Consider the following 20517-nt stretch of genomic DNA (forward strand, 5'->3'; position numbering starts at 1 on the left):
TTTATTATATGAATTATTGATAAGTTTTCAGAAAAGGATTTAGAATGGATATTATTTTTTATAATAATTAAAAGTATTATTTAACATATTTATCAAAAATATTACGCAAACTTGAGAAGTCCTTGTTATGATGTAGGCATATTCTAAGGGAGAGAAGGCACTATATATGTCATATATAGCTGGGGCACACATGACTTATGTCAAACCTTACTCTACCAAATGAAATAAAATGGAATATTTTGACGCTTATATTTGAAGGTCGAGATAGAAGCGGCAATACAATGCGTATAATTAAGTACATTAGCAATGACTAATGGAAATGCTAAAATGCGTGAAATGACAAAAACTTCCTCAATTTCAAAAAATTATGCCCAATCCTTACAGACATATTCTGCAGTATAGATTCTCTATCGAAAACCAATCGAGCAAAAAGAACTTGCGGTTTAAATATATGACTGCATGATATGTCAATATAACTTTTAAAAAGTGACGAATAACAAATACATCAAAATTTAAAAAATGTATATATAATAAATAAGGTTAAAAGGAGAGTGGACGCTGGCGACGTCGAATTACCTCTGTGAACTGAACGTCACTCTTAGTGGGTGTTTGCAAAAATTGGTAAAAATGTTATTTCTAATTTATATTAAAATATTTTAAACTTTTACTACTATTTAACTCAGAACCAATATATTGAAAATGGCCCTTTAGCAACAATAGTGCTATTTACATATTCACCTCATAATGTAGTGTAGGACCTAAAGCAGAAAAGCTACAAGCCAAGTAGAATTGGTATCTCGGAGCCAGCAATCATTGTCCAAACTATTACTCCAATCTCACCACATCCTTAATTTGCCAAAAGTATAAACATAATGAATGATTCTTGTCCAATGACCACATTATAAACTGTTTGAATTCTTTCTTAGTCATTCACAATTAACATTACTAATAAGGGTGAATAGCAATTTATCCCCCTGTGATATTGAAAATGAGTACATTACATCCCTATAAAAAAAAATACAACAATTTACCCCCATATACTTTTTAAAATGAAGCAATTTACCTCCTTATGCAGGGAGGTAAATTGCTTCATTTAAAAAATCATAGGGGGATAAATTATTGTATTTTAAAAAATACATAGAGGTAAATCGCTATTTATTTTTTCATAAGGGGTAATTTGCTCATTTACGATATCACAAGGTGATTGCTTGTATTTTTTCCCTATTAATAATATCTTTCTGGATTCTGGTAATGTAACCTCTTCTCCCAACACTAATCATCCAACTTTTCTATGTCATAATCACTCATCATTCATATCCAGATTAACATAAAAGGTAAAGGAGAAAAAAGTTGCAAGATTCTCTACTACTTCTATCCTGCATTCCCAACCTGATGAAATCCACTTCTTTTTGCCTTTTCTTGCTGTCCCTTCTTGAAAGGAGCCTTTACCAGTTACCACCCTCATCCCTCATTTGCCATGAGAAGGAAGTTACCATTCTACCCTTGTTTCTTGGGCGGTTGGGTCATAGTGGACAGCGGCCGGTGGTTGGGAGACGGCTGATTCGGCCACTGGTTGTGGCAGTGGGTGTAGATGTGGTGTTGGTGGAGGAGGATGAGGATGGGACGGCCACACGCTTGCATTGGGGGCACATGGTGAGGGTGGTCGGGGGGCTGGTGTTGGTGTAAAACTGTGGGGAGAGTTTTAGAGCACGGAGCTCGTTCACCTCCTTCTGCAACCGTCGGTTTTCCTCTGTTAGATTTTCACAGTATCGCCTCAGATACTCGCAGTCCACTTCTGTTTGCTTAAACTTTGTCCTGCAATCCCACATGCAGTTAGAAGGAACAAATTTAGCCAAGGCTTCACATTTTCTGTTACAATTTCTATTGCATAAATCTTTTTTTAACTATATAGATGACGTAATTTTTATATACGCAGCATAAATATATATATATATATATTAAATAAAATAGAAGATAAAAGAAATTTGACACAAAAATCCAATGTTCTGGGCAATGAGCCAATTTAAGTCTTTGCATTATAATTTATAATTTATGTGTGCAAATCTTATTATTTATTAAGTGTGAACACCTTAAAAATAATTAATTTTTCTTTTGTCGACAATATACATTTTGCCCTCAATATATATGTGTGTGTATATATATATTTCATAGTAGAACCATTTAAGTCGCTTGTTATATTCATTGTTCTATTGGGTCACGTTTGAAGTAAAATACTTCAGTAGTTTTGACAAGTTATTTGTTTCTTTTTGGTTCTTTATTTAATTAAATAAACACAATAAGAATTTAAATTAAACATTAAGTATACTTCATTCACTAGTATTGTATATGTAACGAATGCGCAGAATTTTTAGCTAAATCAAATTGGATCGAATCAAAGCAATCTAAATCAAGTTGGATTGAATCAAACCAATAACAGAACGAGTGTGATACAGTTCTCATGTATTTAATTATTTTATTTCTAACTGTATATTAATCACATAATAAGTATATTATACAGTAAAACCTTTATAAATTAATAACCTTGGGACCATGAAATTTTATTAATTTAGAGAGATATTAATTTATCGATAAATTAATATTTTATTAATTAAAAAAGAGACTTTTTAAATTCAGCAAATTTAATACATATGTATTGAAAATAAATGAATTCATATATGTTTCATTGATTATATTCATGCATCAATCAATTTTTATAACTAATTAAATATATTCATGTATAATATCAATTCATTGTATACAATTACTATTATATTCATAGACACATGTATCAATTCATTGGAATTACTTAAATATACATATTTACATTAATTCGTTGCACTTAAATAACTATTATAACCAATTAAATATATTCATGCATGATGAATGAAACATATACTACATAAATCTCAATATGATAATAAAATAATTTATAACACACAACCATGTCTTCTCATCTAAAAGGCATCGCAAAATCATCCATGAATGATCAAATGCGTAAAGCATTATAGACTTCATATTTTAGTAAATTATCATAATATTTATAATTGTAATATTTATGAATTATTAATTTAGAGTTTTAATGGGACCTAATATTTATAAAAGAATTTTCCAAAAAATTATTATTTTATTATCTTATCGAATTTGATGATTTTTTACAAAGGCCAAATCGGGATCGAAAGATTTTATTATTTTAGAGAGCCTAGTAATTTATTAAGGATTAATTTATAGAGATTTTACTGTATTTGGTAGTTCATATTTTGCGCAAACCCAATGGTCCAAAAAGTTAGGCCGATAAAGTGATTGATTTTTCGGAAGGCAAAATCCAACAAATTTGTAATGACCAAAACACCCTTGCCTCAATATAAAAATAACTGACCTTGCCCTCCTATTCTGAAACCAAACCTCAACCTGTCTGGAGGTAAGGTTTAGCTGCATTGCCAACGCCATTTTTTGCTTCTACAACCAAACAAATCCCAACGAATTATTTAATTTTACCAAAACACCCTCGACCCACCCCTGTATTTCCCATAAATGCCACTCACCGGATTCAGCGTGTTGTGCTCCCTGAAACTCTCTTCAAGCACCGCCGCCTGCTCCCTACACAGGCGGAGCTTCTTCCTCCCCGCCGCGTCGCCGCCGTCGCTGTCGTTGATCTCTAGAGAACTGGAGTCCCTCTCTCCGTCGTTTTCTTCTCTCTCGCTCCTCTTACCGCTGACGCTCGAGACGGTGCTGTTTGGCGACGAAACCATCAATTCTTCGTCACAGACATCTGCCGCTGTTATCGCCAGGTTCACATCGATTCCCCGGAATAATGATCTCATCTCCGAATTACGATCTGAAGTTAAATTTCACACTAGATTTTCTTATAAAAATCGAAATTGTTCATGAATCATGCAAAACCTACCCTGTTTCTTCAGATGAAAAGTTCAATTTTATGAAAAAAATTCTCAAAGTTCACCACAGCATTACAAACATGAAAAATTCCCTTCTTTTCAGTTTCAAACTTTCAAGTAAGCAAGCAGATCAATTTACCAGCAGTTGATTCATGATATGCATCAGTGCTTGAAGATTTGCGCTGCTTCATAAAATTAGGCAACGGACATCCAAAAAGATTCAAAGGGAAAGGAGAAGCCGCAGTTGGAAGCGGCGACGGCGACGGCGGAGGATTAGAATTTTGATTCTGCAGACATTTCAAGCTCAAACTCAACCCTAATCCATCATCTTTCTCAACCATCTCGCACTTCCTGTCGCCTCTCTCTCTCTCTCTCTCTCTCTTCGGATTAACAAGTGAGATGAGATACACATACATGTACATGTATGTATGTAGAGATGTTTATAGAGATACAAGGCAAGAAGACAGGCACATGGGCAATGATGAGGTTTGTCAGAGTTTGCTATTGGCTCAATCATGATCGTCATATGGAGGAGTTCAGGTCAGTCTTCAGTGACCACTGACCACGGTTAAACAACTTTCTACTTGTTACTGCTTATTCTTTGTTTGGATGACCAAAAGTTTGATTTCTTCAAATGCAAAACCATATGGATGGCTACACATTTATCCAACAGATGAGAGGGGGCATAAACTTTTTTAAATTTGGAACAAACAAACAAGGCATAAGACCGGAGTTGCTTAAAATAAGACACCCCCAATGTATGGGGTTATTTGCATTTTGCCCCTCAATTTATTTTTTTTTATACTTTTCTTTCAATCTTTTAATTTTATTGCATTTTATATTTTTAAAAAAAAATTGATGGAATATTCCTTTCGCGTGTATAAAACCTTACGCGCGTATACTTACATGGACTGAATATTCCATAATAATTTTTTAAAAAATTCAAAATATAATAAATTAAAAGGTTGGATGGGAAAGTGTAAAAGAAAGATTAGGAAGTCAAAATACGAATGACCCCATACATTGGGAGATGTCTGCATTTACGTTTTATTTAATTAAGTTGGATCAAATTAAATTAATTATAAAATAAATACAATATATCTGTTAATTAAGTATTTTTTTAAAAATTATATATTAATTAAATAATAAATATTAAATAATTATATATTAATCACACAATTAAATGTTATATTTATTATATAATTGATTTAAATTCTATTAAATTGGTTAAAATTTTCCATGCTTATCTGCCTACAGCCGACCGTTGACGCCGGAGCTGTGATGTGATTTTTCTCGTGTCAAGTGAAACGGGGCGTTCCACTTCCACCTCAACGCGCCTGCGGAAGCTCGTGAATCGACAATGGCCCCACTTCCACCTTGCGAGCGTGTGGTGCACGTGTATTGGGCCTTAAATTTCTAAGGTTTTCTCTTTTATTAATAAATTATACGCATTATCTTTGTATGTATATATAATAAATAATATTTTATATTTAAAAATAAAAAATAAAAATATATAAATTAATAAATTATATTTTAAAAATATAAATATATAAAAAATCAACTTAAATTATTATTGACACAATAGTTATGTTAAGATGACGTAAAGTCATTTTTATTTAAAAAAAATAAATATAATTAAAATTTTAAATTGTATAATAACGTATGCAATCGTCAAATTTAAAATTATTACGACATTGAATTAATCACAAATTGTGAGTATTATTGATTTTTTTTATATTAGCATAGATATATAATTTGTGATTACTTAAGATTTTATGTCCAACTCGACTAAAAAATATGACATGAAAAGTTGAGATAATATTCTTCTAAAATGTGTAACTAAATATGAGATGCTATTTTATGCTGAGTTAACGACCACGAGCGACTCACATACCAATTTTCATCTAAAAATTAATTACACTATGTAATTTGTATAGTTTATTTATATGGTACTAATTTTTTCAAAAAATGATGAAAACCTAATTCCATTTGTGCTAAATGGTTTAAAGTTGGATTCATTTTTTGAGTGTTTTGTTGTGTTTTATGGGGATAGAGAGAGAGAGAAAGAGAGAAACAAAGATAAATAAGTGTATGTTAGAAATAATATGTATGTTTGGATTTGTTTTTAGAGATAATTTAACAGGAAAAGTATTATTTTAGTTCGCTAAGTATGCCTAATTTTAATTTTAGTCCGATAACTATGTCCATTTTTATTTAGGTTCAGTAACTTACAAATTGCTTACTTTTAGTCCTCTGGCAGATTTTCAGACAATTTTACCCCTATGAGGCATATGGCTAAAACTGTCTTTCAAAAGTTGTATAGGGATAAAATTTTTCGAAAATCTACCAGAGGACTAAAAATAAACAATAACGTAAGTTACTGGACCCAAACGAAAATGGACATAGTTATCGGACTAAAATTAAAATTAGGCATACTTAGCGGACTAAAATAATACTTTTCCCAAATTTAAAATAAGTATTATATTTTTAATATTGTGTTTTAGAAACAAAAATTACTATTTATTGTCAAATCATATTTTTTTATATATATTTATATATATATGTGTGTGTGTGTGTGTATATGTATGTATTTATATTAAAATAGTTAAAAACACCTAAATAAGATGTTTTTGAATAATGATAAATATTGAATATATTTTGACTTGTTTCAAAAATAATTTGAAAATAATAACAAATATAGTAACAATTAGTTGGAGTTGTGTTTTTCAATATACGTTTAAAGAGTATTTATATTTAAAAAAATAAAATATAAATGATATAATATATTACTTTTATTTTTATTTTATTTAATGGTGCACATGAGGATGATGTAGTAGGTGGCCACGTGGGGGGACAAAGGTGGGACGCTCGTGCGCTAGAGGCTGTCGCTTTCCGTCCGGACACCAACTTGGGTACAATGATGGGGTACGCTCTAATCTTTTCCATCATTCCCCATCATACTCTTTTTTTTTTTTTTTTCAAAAAGAATAATATTATTATTAAAGATAATTACATTCTCTTCTCCTCAAATTTATTGTAATTAGATGTAGACTTCTTATAATTTGAAAAATTATATCTAGCATCTCTGAAGTTTTCTTTCGTCTAATAAGTACGTCTCTTCGTTGGTTAGAATTCACTAAATTTGTTGATATTAATAAAAAAATTAAAATTTGACCTCAAATTAACTTATTACCGACTTATTATAGGTCCAATAAATTCTTTTATGATCAAATTACCCTCATATGTTTTTATGCATTAATGCATGTGAAGAGATATATCTTCACAATTATAAGGATAGTTTCGTTTGAGAATAATTATTTAATCTACAATAAGTCAATAATAAATCAATCGAGATTAATATCAATTTTTATTCAATTTTTTTTATTAATATCATCAATTTCAGCAAAATTTGACTAATAGATGGACTTATTTGTTAGACAGAAGCAAACCACAAGGGGTTAAATGTAATTTTTCAAACCACAGAAAGTCTACGTATAATTCACCAAACTTTAGGAGATGGAATAATTATGGCTAATTATTATTATTATTCAGAATAATGCACTGACATCTCCTAAAATTTGATGTAATTATCATATAAATTTTTTATAATTAAAAAAATTATATTTATTACGTCAAAGTTTGATTTTATTTAGCAAATAGTGAAGGGTTCATCAAATTTACTAACATTAACAAAAATATTGAATAAAAATTAATATTTACTCTCATTGACTTATTAATGACTTATTACAGGTCAAATAAATATTTTTTGATCAAATTAACCTTATAAAATTTCATACGCTAATGTATGTGAGGAAGTATATCTTCACCCTTATACAAATAATTTAGTTAGAAAAGATTTATTCTTGCAAAAAGTCGTAATAAGTCAATTATGAATAAATATGAATTTTCATTTAAAGTTTTTGCTAATATAAACAACTTCAGTTAACTTTAACCTATGGAGGAGTTTATTCGTGAGATAGAAACAAACATCATGAGTAATAAATATAAATTTTCAAATTATAAAAGCTCAACATATAATTATACCAAAACTAAAAAAATGCAGTATAATTATTCCTTATTATTGTTTTTTTCTACTTATAAGCCCACCCACACGCTCTCAAAACCCCAATATCTCCATAATGAAATATTGATCTCCAAACTATTGTACATGTTATAATTTTTTCTAAAGTAATAAACAGGTAGGGGTTTGCCAAACCTCCCGCCTAGACACAGACGACTTTTTGAAAAAAAAAAAAAAAAAAAACACCACTATCGTGGTGCCACTTAAAAGGCTTCCCCTCTTTTATTATTTCTAACCTCCTATACATGCAGTTCCAATGAGCAAATTCCAAAAGAACTTAGTGTGAAGTGAAAAGAAAATGTTTGTTTGTGAACAGAAATAAATAGTGTAAAACGTGCAGGACACAAAAAGAAAAAAGGGTTGTAAATATAAATTTATTAGAAAATATTACAATTATTATTATATTTTATTAAAATGATGGATTGAATTAAAGAACAAATTTGAATACTTAAAAATTGATATGACAATACAATTATATAGATTTTACCATTTTGTTGTTATTTCAATAGTTCCTCAAATACTTTGATTGTTTGAAATTGGTTTTGAACAGGGAAAAATTCTAGCCGGGATCAGAACTAATTATGCCACAAATATTATACACTTGACATGTAATTAGTATACAGTTCAAAAAGAATAACCGGCTTGATGTATTAGTTGTGAATACTGCTGCTCTGCGTATTAATTCTATAACAATGTAACTTGTGCAAAATTCAATTTTCTTGTTATTTCTAAATCTCCAGAAACAGTACTCTACACTCTTTCATACTCTACCATCTACTCTATGTTACACATCTTCTACCATGGTATTATACACATGAATTGCACATAAACCTAAAACTGGATTCTGCTTTTAAAAAGTTGATGCAAGTGTTACAAGCAGATCCTAAAATCCAGCAGGGAATTGTCTCTCAACTAATAACTACAATACAACGTGAGCAAAATAAAACGATGGCAGCCACCGAAAATCCCAGATTTTTACATCAGACAATTAAAGGAATGAGAGCCATCCAGGAGAGCGAGGAAGAAGGAAGAAACGTTTTCCAGGCCTCTATAACGGTGGAGCAGGGTAGGTCTGATGGCCGTAATAAGTAGCTTGGTTCGTTGCAGTTGATGCAGCTGCTGGTGCATAGAGAGGAGGAAGGGAGGCCATCATTCCAGCTTCTTGACTACTGCAAAATCAGTCGCATCTTAGTCAAAGGTCAAGGAGAAGAGGTGATTCAAGAAAATTTGGTGACAAGCAATTATTGACGGGAGCTATTTTAGTGATATTTCATGTTCTTCCACCACTTTTGATTTTCAGGACACAATCAGCAGTTGCACAAGGTAAGCTTACAACTCTTTATACAGCCGAAACAACGGTTTAAAGTTTTAGAAACCGGTCCGATGTTGCAGGGAAAGGATGCAATTGATGGTATCATAATAAAAGCTTTTTGTCACGTATATGCATTGGTGCATTGGTTGAAATGTGCACAAACAGGTCATAAACATTAAGGAGTTCTTCAGACACTTTTCTTTAGTAGTTTGATTTTTCAAAGATTTATAATGTACGTGAATTCCTTAGAACTATCCAGGCAATACAAGGAGTGATAAAGTTAGTAAATTCATTATAAATATATCTTAACTCCTCTAACAGTCACAATTGCTGGAAATAGAAGTGGACGCATCATAGATTCTGAGATACAAACCTCTGTGTGTAAAAGCCATGGGCGTATCCATAACCTTGGTATAAAGTATTTGATAGATCAGCTCTGCACAAGTAACAGCACTTGAGATTTAACAGTAGAAGAGAAAATCTCAAAGCCCATAAGAGTCAAAGAGGCATGAGAAATAAAATTACATTGGCTGTTGGGTTGCAACTTGCTGAAGCTGACCAGCAGTTTGCTGCAGTTGACCACCCGCTTGTCTCATCAACTCAGCATACACATATTCATCAACTCGTTGTTTGGCAAGGGCAACCTAATACAAACAGACTATTGGCATCACGAAACAAGATGTTTTATAACATAAAAAAAAATTTCAGCTTATTTCCATATTTTTACAGAAACATGATTTGATGTTTATCCTGTTGACTTGACTTCAGATAAAAAGGATGCATTGGTCTCAGGGATTTGCGGAGAGACTACTGAGGTGACTACTGTTAAAAATGTCAGGTATGGATCTCTCGGATAGTAGTCGAAGAATTTAATGAAAAAATAGTCAGAAAAGTTAGAAGGAAGCTATACCTGCTGAGCACTACCACCTAGATGGATTTGCCTCTGTGTGTGTTCACCTTTCCCACCGTAAACCTGCAAATAGAATGTACATGGAGGCAGAGCAAAGAATTAGCAGTATAAATAACAAACCTCAATAACTTGAATCCAGAATCTGAAACTGGGAGATATGACCCAAATTTTATCTTGCTAGTATAAACTCCACAAGTGTAACAAACTTATGGCTTTTGTATGGCATGGAACAGTACAGTGGAGAATCATTATAACATACAAAATCTGGTCCCAACCTAGCTCCTAGCAGTTTTAGAAAGGGCATTGAACATATCCAAGCCTACTTCCCTCGAGACTGGAGACCAAAGTCAGCGACATTTCTTGAGGGGTATTCATACATTAATCGTCTAGAAAATTAATGATGATCTACGTGCGTAAATCAGAAAATATAACTAAACATGCCATAGTCAAGCCCAGTCACTCTTTCAGATTCAAAAGCCACTGAAAGCAAGTTCACAGCCAGATGTGAACTAAAATATGGAGTACCTTGATATTAGCGCCAGATTCATTCCTGATCCTCGAGATGTTGGCACCAAACCTTCCAATCAACCCACCCACCAGATTTTCAGGAACCATGAGATCCAGTGTTACATATTCAGCTGCAAAGTTGGTTATTCCAAGATGATATTGTTATGAGAAATAAAAACTTCTGGGAGCAGCACAAAGAAGCAACCAAATGCATTACTGGTTAGGCAAAGCAGTTAATTACCTGATGTGGGATCCACGTATTGCTGAGGTTGCCGATGGAAGCCAACATTATAAGCCGGGCTGACTGATATTACTTGTTTAGGTGGGTTATCTCTATAAGTAGAAAAATCACAAGACTACTAAATACAGAAGCAGGAAGACATAAATAAGAAAGAAATTGCTGCAAACAATTACTTCTCACCTAAGTTGGCAGCCAATTTCAACTACAGCCCTCAAAACAGCAGGAATTTCCCCTGATAACTGTAAGAAGAATACCAGAATATGAAGGAAAAGCTATAACTTTTCGCTTAGCAGTTCAATAGGCAGGCAAAAAGAGTATTTCATTTCCTTAGCAGGGTCAGCATTATCCACTAGGCAATGAACCAAACATGATGCAGAAGCTATTAACTCTTCAATCACAACAAGAAAATTGGAGCTGATGCATTTTTTGGTAATATGAGTAGAAGAGTGGCTAAACCTTGCGGATCCTTCCACTTACTCCTTTTCTTTCTTTCTTTCTTCTTCTTCCAGCTGACAACTTAAGCCATTTATAACTAAGTTTATAATCTTAAAATATAATAAGCAAGAACGCTTTGCTTTTCCCTAACATGATCTAGCAAAAAACCCCATTCATGAAGGTCCTTCGGGCACTAGAACAACCCTTGAATGCGCTTCTTCAACAACCGCCTCTTCACCTCTGACACTGTTAGACACTCTATAGATATACAGTTTGAAACTTATTCAATCAATTCTAGCTCATGCTAGTCGCAAATCTAGCCAAAAGGTTGACCCATAAGCAGCTATATCAGAAAAGAACATTTTAACATATAATTTAGATGGCCAAATGTAGGACACAAAGAACAAATAAGAAAGATAAGACAAATCACTGAGATTAACACAGTTGGCCTACTGATATATCACGGAATCCTTGTCCAAGGTACACACACAGATAGTTCTTGCAAATTCTTCTTGTTAACAAAAGCATGCACAGCCATGTCTCACTATGAATTAATTAGTCACCTAGTTGCTTAGTTAAAGGTACACAAGTTAGCTTTGTCTATTACATTACACAAGTTAAATTTTTTTATTAGAGTACAGGAGGATTGGTAAGAAATTGAAGTTCAATTCAGCTTTAAAAGTTTGTCTGGAAGATGAGTCCCTGAGTTTCTCACCTGGACAACTCGATCAGACTCATGAGCAGATGCACATGGAGGCAACTGATTAGGAGAAAGAACCGTAATAGTTGCCCCAGAAGAATTTCTCAAGTTCTCTATATTCTGACCCGACACTCCAATCAATCCACCTGCTTGCGAACCGGCAATCAGAAGCCTTACTGTATTAGCTGCCACATGTCCAGGACCAACTTTTGCTGCCTCCACATTACCATCATCATCCTGCAGAGATGAATGAGAAACAATTATAGGTTCTGGCATTCAACTGAGTAAGCCAGAAGTAAACAAGAACTTCGAGTTCTGCCCAAAAGATGAAGTATGATTTTGCATAGAACTCTTTCTGGTGTTATGTAAGGTGCATGCTCAATTTGTTCTCCTGTTATACAGGTTTAACAATACATTAGAAGCCCCCTCCTCCGAACCGACGCCCACCCCAAGGAAAAAAAATGGAAACAAAGAACGCATTAAACTCATGTTAGCCAGTAAAATCAAGACCCATGAGCAAGAGTCACAAAGTTCCACATCATTTCATTGTTCAGCTTTTGTAGAAGAATAGGTCATAATGGAACTGCATCCTATCTAGCCATATTTCTCATGATCAAACAATTCTCCAATAGCCGTAACAATTTTGTTAACAACAAGATCAAGGCTAGCACTGGTTATTCTTAATCTATTTACAACCGACACCTTAAATTTCTGTATCCACATAAACAAGAGTGGAGAGATTGACTTGTTATAAGACTTTACACTCTTGAACATATTGAGACGACAGTCCTTACTCCTAAGCCTTTTATTCATGAAAGATTATCATGCTACTCTTTTGCTGTTTCTGATCTCCCGACATTTGCAAGAACAAGGGTAATCAAATTTAGAGCACTTGGATGGATTCAAGGTGATTTAAATAGGTTAAAGCAGACCAAACTACGGAGGAAAACTGCATCCAAATCACATTGATTGCACAAACAGAAGCCATGAAAATGTAAGTCAAAGTGATTCATCATGCAATTCTGTGTACCTTGAGGATCAGACTAACAATTTGATGAAGGGCATTTTCTGCATCAGAGAAAACGTTGTCACTGTCTTTTGAGCTTATAATGATAACTCGCTCTTCATGACGCTGCAAAAACATAAAAAAGTCAAGACATAGATTTAACATTTCGCTGCAGATAATCTGACAATCAGTATCAATTCATCAAAAGTATCACGGGAAATTCCAAGATGAAAGGACAATAAATTGATGTATAGTATGACATAACTAACATCCATCTGCATAAGTAAATCCAAGGCAAAAATGACTTGTCCCATTAATAGTAGGATTCTTTTTAAACTAGACCCGAATGAGACAAGATGGGATATAAGTACAATCCAGACGCACTCAGATTAACCCAAAGGGTCTATTCTCCAGTGCACTAGGTCCCCACAAAGACTCGAGCTTTTATTCTTTTTCTTGGTTGGTTGGCTGGGAGGAGGGGGGTGGTTAAGTTAACCAAGACTTGAATCCAGCCCGACATGACAAACAGCGCCCAGATACACGCACGCTCACACACCAAAAACACAAAAGCAAAAGCCAAAGAAAAAATGGAAACAGATACATGCACATAAGATACCAAGGAAGGGGGGGGGGTATAGATAGGACACGTAGGAGGGGAGGAAGCACTGGGGGCTGTAGGGGGAGATGGGGAAATGCAGGGGAATGGAGAGGGTAAAGCATGGGATTGGGTGGGGGTGGGGCGCGATGGGGTTAGTGGGGTGGGGTATGAGTTTTTCATTTCTGAAAGGACAAGGGCAAATCTGACCTAAAAACAGACATTTGTACTGAGATGGACCAAACACTGGATCTGGTCCAGAACCAATAACTTTCCAGCGAGAATCGGTAGATCTGGATTGGATTTATAGATCCGCCATACGGACTAAATCCAGTTCGATTAGAAGCCTACTTCCTCTATCTGTCAAAAGAAAAACTGCAGAGCAAGAAAACAGAGAACGTGAGATGCTAATCATATTCCTATCTTCTACTCTTTAGTGTTAAAATTCAGCTATTCCATAACTATTTATTAGCAACAAGAAATCAATAACAGATACTACAACCTTCACCCACATCAAAATTTCTTGACAATGTCAGATTAGTGTTCATACTATTACTTTATTTTCAACTTTCTTCCAACTTTATCGTTATTCTGCATAACCGATTATAGGTAACCACAAAATTTATGACCAAATCAAAAGTAAGCGTTGTGGCTTCATTTCCAGTTCACTTAATTTCAATACTGTGCTTCCCTGCATCCTAACTTCACCAAAGTTGACAGAATATCAAACTTCCACAATGACCTCCACTCTCTCGTCGGCCAAATAGTTTCAATTAGAGAAACCCATATACATAATACAATGAAGCTACACATTTCCATAGAAAAAAAAGAAAAAGGAAGGTAAGCATCAACCAGATACCAAATCCTTTCCTTCGCTCTTATTGCCCTTCATCCATTTCAACCGCATAATAGAAGGACCACTACAAGTCAAAACTAAATTCTTTAGAAATCCACGCAAACCAATTCTTTTACATAGAATCTCTCTTTACCTAATACTGGCGTCCAGTCTCTAAATTAGCCACAACCCATACCCCCAGAAACCTTAATTTCCATTCAATTTCAGACCCTTGGGGAAATAAATAAAATTGGAACTTCAACTATCTAAGATGAATCTAGGTCCTCATTGATAAAAAAATATTCAGCGGTTATCCCAAACAAGACCCTAAAACCAAAGATGATTAATCAATTTACTCACAGAGATAGCGTCGGCAATCTTGATAGTAGCTTTGGTATCCTCCCGAATCTTCTGAATCCGATGACCCACTCTTCCTATGACCTTCCCGATCTGCCTCGAAGGCACCACAATCCGGTATATAATGTCGTGAGTGGCCTTCACTCGACGCTTCGCCGCCGGAATGTCAGTTGAGGTCCCCGCCTCCGCGTCCACGGCACCGTCCTCTTCCCTCCGCCTCTTGAGCGTAGCGCCAGAGGTAATGGTGGTGGTAGCAGAAGCAGAGGTACTGGATGGCCTCGTATTATCTGCCGGAAGTGAATCCTTGGCAGGCGGTGGCGCTGGACCAATAGTTGGAAGATCCGCTGGTGCTGGCCGAGCATCAGGATTTGTATTAGGGTTTGAAGCTGGAGCCGAGTAGTGGTCCGGGTTTGAAACATGATTTACAGGGGTTTGGGCCTCCGCCATGGCTGATGGAAGAGCAGTGCGAAGGGAAAGCTGCCGATGTGTGAAGGTCGATGGATTTATTGTGGGGTAATATATTTTGGGAAATACAACACAAGACCCTTTTTTTTTCTTTCTTTTTTTTTTTTTTGAACATTCGAGGTGTTAATATCTGTATATAATAAATAATTTTTATATTATAAAAAAAATTTGCATAAAATTCCTCTATATGTTTAAAATTTAGTTAAAAATTCTCTATATTAAAAGAATAGACAAAAAATTTCCAATGCTTATCAAAATATTGCATACTCTCCTTTTTCATTAGATTAATCCTAACAGCGTTAAATTTTTGTTAAATTAATTATTATACCCTTCTTATAACAACTATTGATATTTGAATGTATAAAATAAACGGTCCAAATTTTAAATAATTTAAATATATTATTTATTTATATATATTTATATATACATTATATACAACGTATATATATTATATATACTATTTCTCCAAAATTTTCTCTCTAAAATTTCAGCGTCGTCTGAAAGAATTTTTAGCCATGGCTTATACCATTGGTATACTATCCTTAAAGCGGACATATCCATACCATCAATTTCGACTTTCATTGACCGGAGAGAGTGGACTCCAGCACGATCGTCAAAACTTCTTGGCTTCAATTCGTCGTCGTCCAGATGAATTCCAGCCTGGGACCACCACCACCAGACTTGCCTTGACCTGACGATTCGAACGAGACCAACCTTACTCATTTTTATCAAATTTTTTTTCTGAGATCAAAACTTTTAAATTTATTTCTACCGTGAAGTTTGTTGACGTCGATTTGCCTCAGTTTGGATGAATCACGGCCTGAGACTATCACCGTTCGACTCCTTGTCGACACGATTCCAACGAAACCAAGCTTGCCCATTTTCATCAGTCAGTGACAGAGAAGAAGAGATAAACAAAAATTAATTAAAATTATTTAATTTAATAAAATTTAAAATAATTAAAAATATTAAATATTTAATTTAAATATATATTAATAATTTAAATATAGTATTTTATATAAGTTAAAAAAATTGATATAATTTTTAAGTATTTTTATATTTATTTAGTATATTTTATAAACAAATATTAAAATATATTTAAATTAAATAATAATTAAGTAAAATATTTAATTTAATAAAATTTTACTTTTTAGCAAATTATAAAGAAAAAATATATTTAATGGGCATATTAAAAATAAAATGCGGATATGAAAAAAAAAAAACACTCAAAAGATTAGTCCAATAAATTAACAAAGGTGAATCCTTTTATAATATCTTTGTCAAATTCAACCCAGAAATGGGTTAAAATACGCCAAAAATAATCCAATTTCAAACATAGGGTAAGTGTCTCCCACTTTATGTTATTTGTAATAGAAAGGAGCTTTGCTAAAGGTTAATGAATATAGATTTTTTATTTTTTGCCAATTTTCTCAACATAGGTTTTTTTTTTTTAGCATTTTCAAGATAAGAAAGGAGGCAAAATACAATTTAGCTTTTTTTTCTTAAAATATGAATTTATTTTTGAATAAATTTGTATAAAAAACCCTGTGATTTAAAACTTCAATTGAAAACTCCTAGGGGTAAAAATATCTAGGCAAAAATTCTCCTATGTTTTTTAAAATAATTCACACACTCCCCTCTATTAGTTACCCTTAACAACATTAAAATTTTAATGAGTTGTCCATTATACTCTTATTTTAATAGTTATTGATCTTCAATAGTTCAAAATGAACGGTTCAAATTTTAAATAATTTTAAAAATATATTTTATTTTTATATATACACACATATATATATCATACATACGGTATATAGTATATATATATTATATGTCATCAATGATAACCGTTGCCTCTGAGGATGGGACACCGACTTTAGGCGAATGCGCCTATTGCTGTCTGATTGGTGACTGTCGTCTTTTCATTTGTTGGTGACTGTCACAACCCAAATCTAGGGTGAGTTGCCTAGAGAAGTAATGCATGAGACCATTGCCCAGTCTAGACGACATCGACTCATCTTAGTGTGATACCTGGCGGTAGTAATGGGCGGTGAAGAAGGGAAGAAGAATCAAAAGAATTTAGGATAGGTAAAAAGTATTAATGTTTTATAAAACTTAGTAAAAATGATTTAATTTATTTAAAATCTAAGAATAATAAAATGATACTATTAAAGTTTTATTTTAAGTACATATAATGGTAATTTCAATTTAAATATTATTTATATTGAATAATATACCTTAAAAGTTTGATATAGTTTTTTGGTATTTTCATTTGTAATCAATATATTCTATAAATAAACATAATTTATAAAAAATACTTAACTAAATAACAATTCAATTTAATTTAATTAATAATACATAAGTTATTAAAACATTGTTTTTTCTTATATGTCAAAACATGGCAAAATAGACTTTTAAAAACATAAATAATGGCGAAAACTATAAAAAAGAAAAAAGAACATCTGCATTTTAGGCGCGTGTGTTCTACTCGCGATTAGTTTCTAACATGGAGAGGTTTTTATGTTGTATTTAATTTCAGTATAACACAACGCATATTATAACACATAGGAGCAATTGACATTTTGCCCCCTTTTAATTGAGTTTATTTCCACTTTGTACCTTTAAATTAAAAAGTTTGTATGGTGGTTTTAAAATTGCAACTTTGTGCCTATCGCACTTTGTGTCTAGTTTCATTTTATGAAAGAATCATGCTAATTGAACTAGTAGAACTCAAGTTACAAGGTTTTAAATACACTTTATCTGATTCCCCCACAGAAACAGAGCAACATAATGGTTTCTTAGTTTTACCTATTCAAAAGACCGATTTAGCTTCTAACCAAAACTACAAAGTTTTAGTACACATCTCAAAGTTTCTACAAATTCAAGAATCACTAGAAAATCCAGTTTTACAGAGACTATTCAGAACAGAGTCTCTCCTGATGCCTTCCTTCAATTTCAATCGATTTATTTTCCTTTAATTTCAGTTTACACCTAGCTCCTACACGAAAGATGAACAAAAACTTACCAACCAGCTATAGAAATTTCTCAAGCTTGATGGTAATGGAAACCTACCCAAAATTCCTCCTCCTCCTCTCCTCTCTTCTCTTCTCGTCTCTTCTGCCGCCTCTCTCTTTTGTCTCTTTTTTTCTTTTGTTTTTCTTCTATACTCTTCTTGTATATTTATCTTATATGTCTATATAAGTTAGTATGTATATGCATATATATTGATATAATTTTGAATGTATATATTGATAAGGATATAAGGAGATTATTATTCCTTGTTTTTATTCCTTCACCTCATTCTTCTTTGTCATCTTATTTTATTTTGTCTTACTCCCTTTAGTTTATAGTATGTAGATATATACATATATGTGTGTGTGTGTGTCTCTATGCATATTAAATGAAAAATTATATTTGTTTCCCCCTCATCTTTACAAATCTACAAATTGACCCCCAAAATTCTTTACTATACAAATATTCAAATGCCTACAACAATTTATTTCATATTTTCTAATTGTCTCATTAAATATATAATATAAAAAAATAAAATTTAAATATGATATAAGATTAACATACTTATATGCAATTTACCAAATATTATTACAAGTATAAAATATTATATAATAGCAAATACACCATATATGGTTGTATATAATTTTTTCGATATGTATGTTAAAGTATGTAAATAATAAATATTTATTACAAAAATTTAAATACCATAAAAATATTCAACAATATGTAATATAAATTTATAATTAATTTAACATTTAAGAATAATATTTGTTATGAGATGAGAAGTTGCTTAGTGTTGTCTTTCAAATTTTATTATTCAAAAAATATAAATATGACCCCAATTATATTTTGGACATAGCGTGTAATTTGACAAGAAATTAATAATTAAAGGGTGCAAACTGCAATTTAATTGTGCATAATGTAAAATAAATTTAATTGAAGGGTGCAAAATGACAATTAGCCTTTTTTTAAACTTGTTAATTAAAAATTGTATCAGGTATTTCTCCAATGCCAGATTTCTTCTCTTTACTACAAGGGCTTTTTCCCCTATCTCTCTCGCTCTCGTAGAAGTTGATCTTCACTTCCAGCCACAGTTGCAAGCGACCACCATCGACGACTCGCTTCAGACACTCCGGCAACCTCTCGCCGTCTAACCCCATCATTTTCCGATAACCAACGCGCCCGCACTCGCGTCATTAGGCTGCAACACAAACCCTTTTTTCAACGATCTTCTCGTTTTCCTCCGTCCGTCACCGTCGCTGGCGACCAGCGCTGAGATCGGACTCCCGTCAATGGCATGAATCTTTTCCGACCATCCCCCAGCCTTCTCCATCAATCCTCGGTTTGGAGATATGCAGTTTTAGTTGATTAGTCCTACGTCGACCCCATGCTCAACCAAGTTGGCTACGCCGGGTTCTATTCTCAATGTAGTCGATAACAAGACCGGTATTAAAAAGCGGGTCTGGGTGCGGATTCTTGCAGCCGATCACGAGTTCCGGGACAAGCTCAGGTCTCGCTTCGATCCTGCCACTGGTAAATATTCCACAATTTCTCCATTTTTTTGAATTTATTATTGAGTCTCTTTAGCTTTATTTTTATTTCTTGGGTAATACTTTTTAATTTCTTAAATTTTTGGTCGTCTATTCTTCATTTGGCGCTGTTTTTCTCTGGAATAATTCTAAATTCTTGAATTCTTGATATGGTTCTCACAGTAAAAGCAAAGAAACAAAATAAAAAAAAAATGATAATCAGACTTAAAAGGATTGTCCTCATGTTGTTTCTGAGAACAAGCCCATGTTTGGTTCTTATACGCCAGTGAGGAGAAGGTAAAATATAACCAAAATTCAACACTCCAGCATAGCAAAATATTTAAAATTTTAATTGGATGTGTAACATACATTGATATTGTTCTCGGTATCAAGATTTGTCAAAAGGATAAGAGACAGGGTATTGCATGTACTCACTATGCGTGATCAATTGTCTTTGGTTTCAGTTCTTTTATGCGATCTTATATATTGCAAAATCGTTGATTGTGTAAAAAGTTGCAAAATTTCAGGACAGAATGTTTGCATATAATTTTTCCGATATGTATGTTAAAGTATGTAAATAATAAATATTTTATTACAATAATTTAAATACCATAAAAATCTTCAACAATATGTATTATAGAT

The 20517-nt window shown here is 33.0% G+C and overlaps 2 protein-coding genes and 1 long non-coding RNA gene across 6 annotated transcripts; all 3 read right to left on the bottom strand.

Annotated features, from left to right (window-relative positions):
• Window positions 1-1273: 1273 nt before the first annotated feature.
• Window positions 1274-4424, bottom strand: LOC105173280 (homeobox-leucine zipper protein HAT3). 2 transcript variants are annotated; one of them, XM_011094975.3, is made up of 4 exons: window positions 4033-4424; window positions 3543-3835; window positions 3377-3456; window positions 1274-1815 (listed from the first exon to the last, which is right to left on the bottom strand). In XM_011094975.3, the coding sequence occupies exons 1-4, from the start codon at window positions 4313-4315 to the stop codon at window positions 1524-1526; spliced, it is 948 nt and encodes a 315-aa protein (XP_011093277.2). In that variant the 5' UTR covers window positions 4316-4424; the 3' UTR covers window positions 1274-1523. The 2 variants fall into 2 exon arrangements, with proteins under 2 accessions (XP_011093277.2, XP_088731577.1); XM_088875451.1 differs by having other exon boundaries at window positions 3543-3853; window positions 4033-4423.
• Window positions 4425-8793: 4369 nt separating this feature from the next.
• On the bottom strand, window positions 8794-15393 carry LOC105173281 (uncharacterized). 2 transcript variants are annotated; one of them, XM_020698032.2, is made up of 10 exons: window positions 14876-15393; window positions 13110-13211; window positions 12095-12316; window positions 11125-11183; window positions 10945-11036; window positions 10722-10834; window positions 10197-10259; window positions 9812-9930; window positions 9660-9722; window positions 8794-9140 (listed from the first exon to the last, which is right to left on the bottom strand). In XM_020698032.2, exons 1-10 carry the CDS (start codon window positions 15317-15319, stop codon window positions 9023-9025), a joined length of 1395 nt encoding a protein of 464 aa, XP_020553691.2. In that variant the 5' UTR covers window positions 15320-15393; the 3' UTR covers window positions 8794-9022. The 2 variants fall into 2 exon arrangements, with proteins under 2 accessions (XP_020553691.2, XP_088731576.1); XM_088875450.1 differs by having other exon boundaries at window positions 8794-9143; window positions 14876-15391.
• Window positions 15394-15837: 444 nt separating this feature from the next.
• On the bottom strand, window positions 15838-18513 carry LOC148785009 (uncharacterized). Of its 2 annotated transcripts, none has more exons than XR_016062931.1 (3): window positions 18407-18513; window positions 16110-17365; window positions 15838-16028 (listed from the first exon to the last, which is right to left on the bottom strand). It is a non-coding gene; the product is annotated as an uncharacterized LOC148785009 (long non-coding RNA). The 2 variants fall into 2 exon arrangements; XR_016062930.1 differs by having other exon boundaries at window positions 18360-18513.
• Between the last annotated feature and the right edge of the window lie 2004 nt (window positions 18514-20517).

Source organism: Sesamum indicum, linkage group LG11, assembly GCF_026168435.1.
Source record: "Sesamum indicum cultivar Baizhima isolate 11 linkage group LG11, ASM2616843v1, whole genome shotgun sequence".
In the NCBI taxonomy this organism is placed as follows: Eukaryota; Viridiplantae; Streptophyta; class Magnoliopsida; order Lamiales; family Pedaliaceae; genus Sesamum; species Sesamum indicum.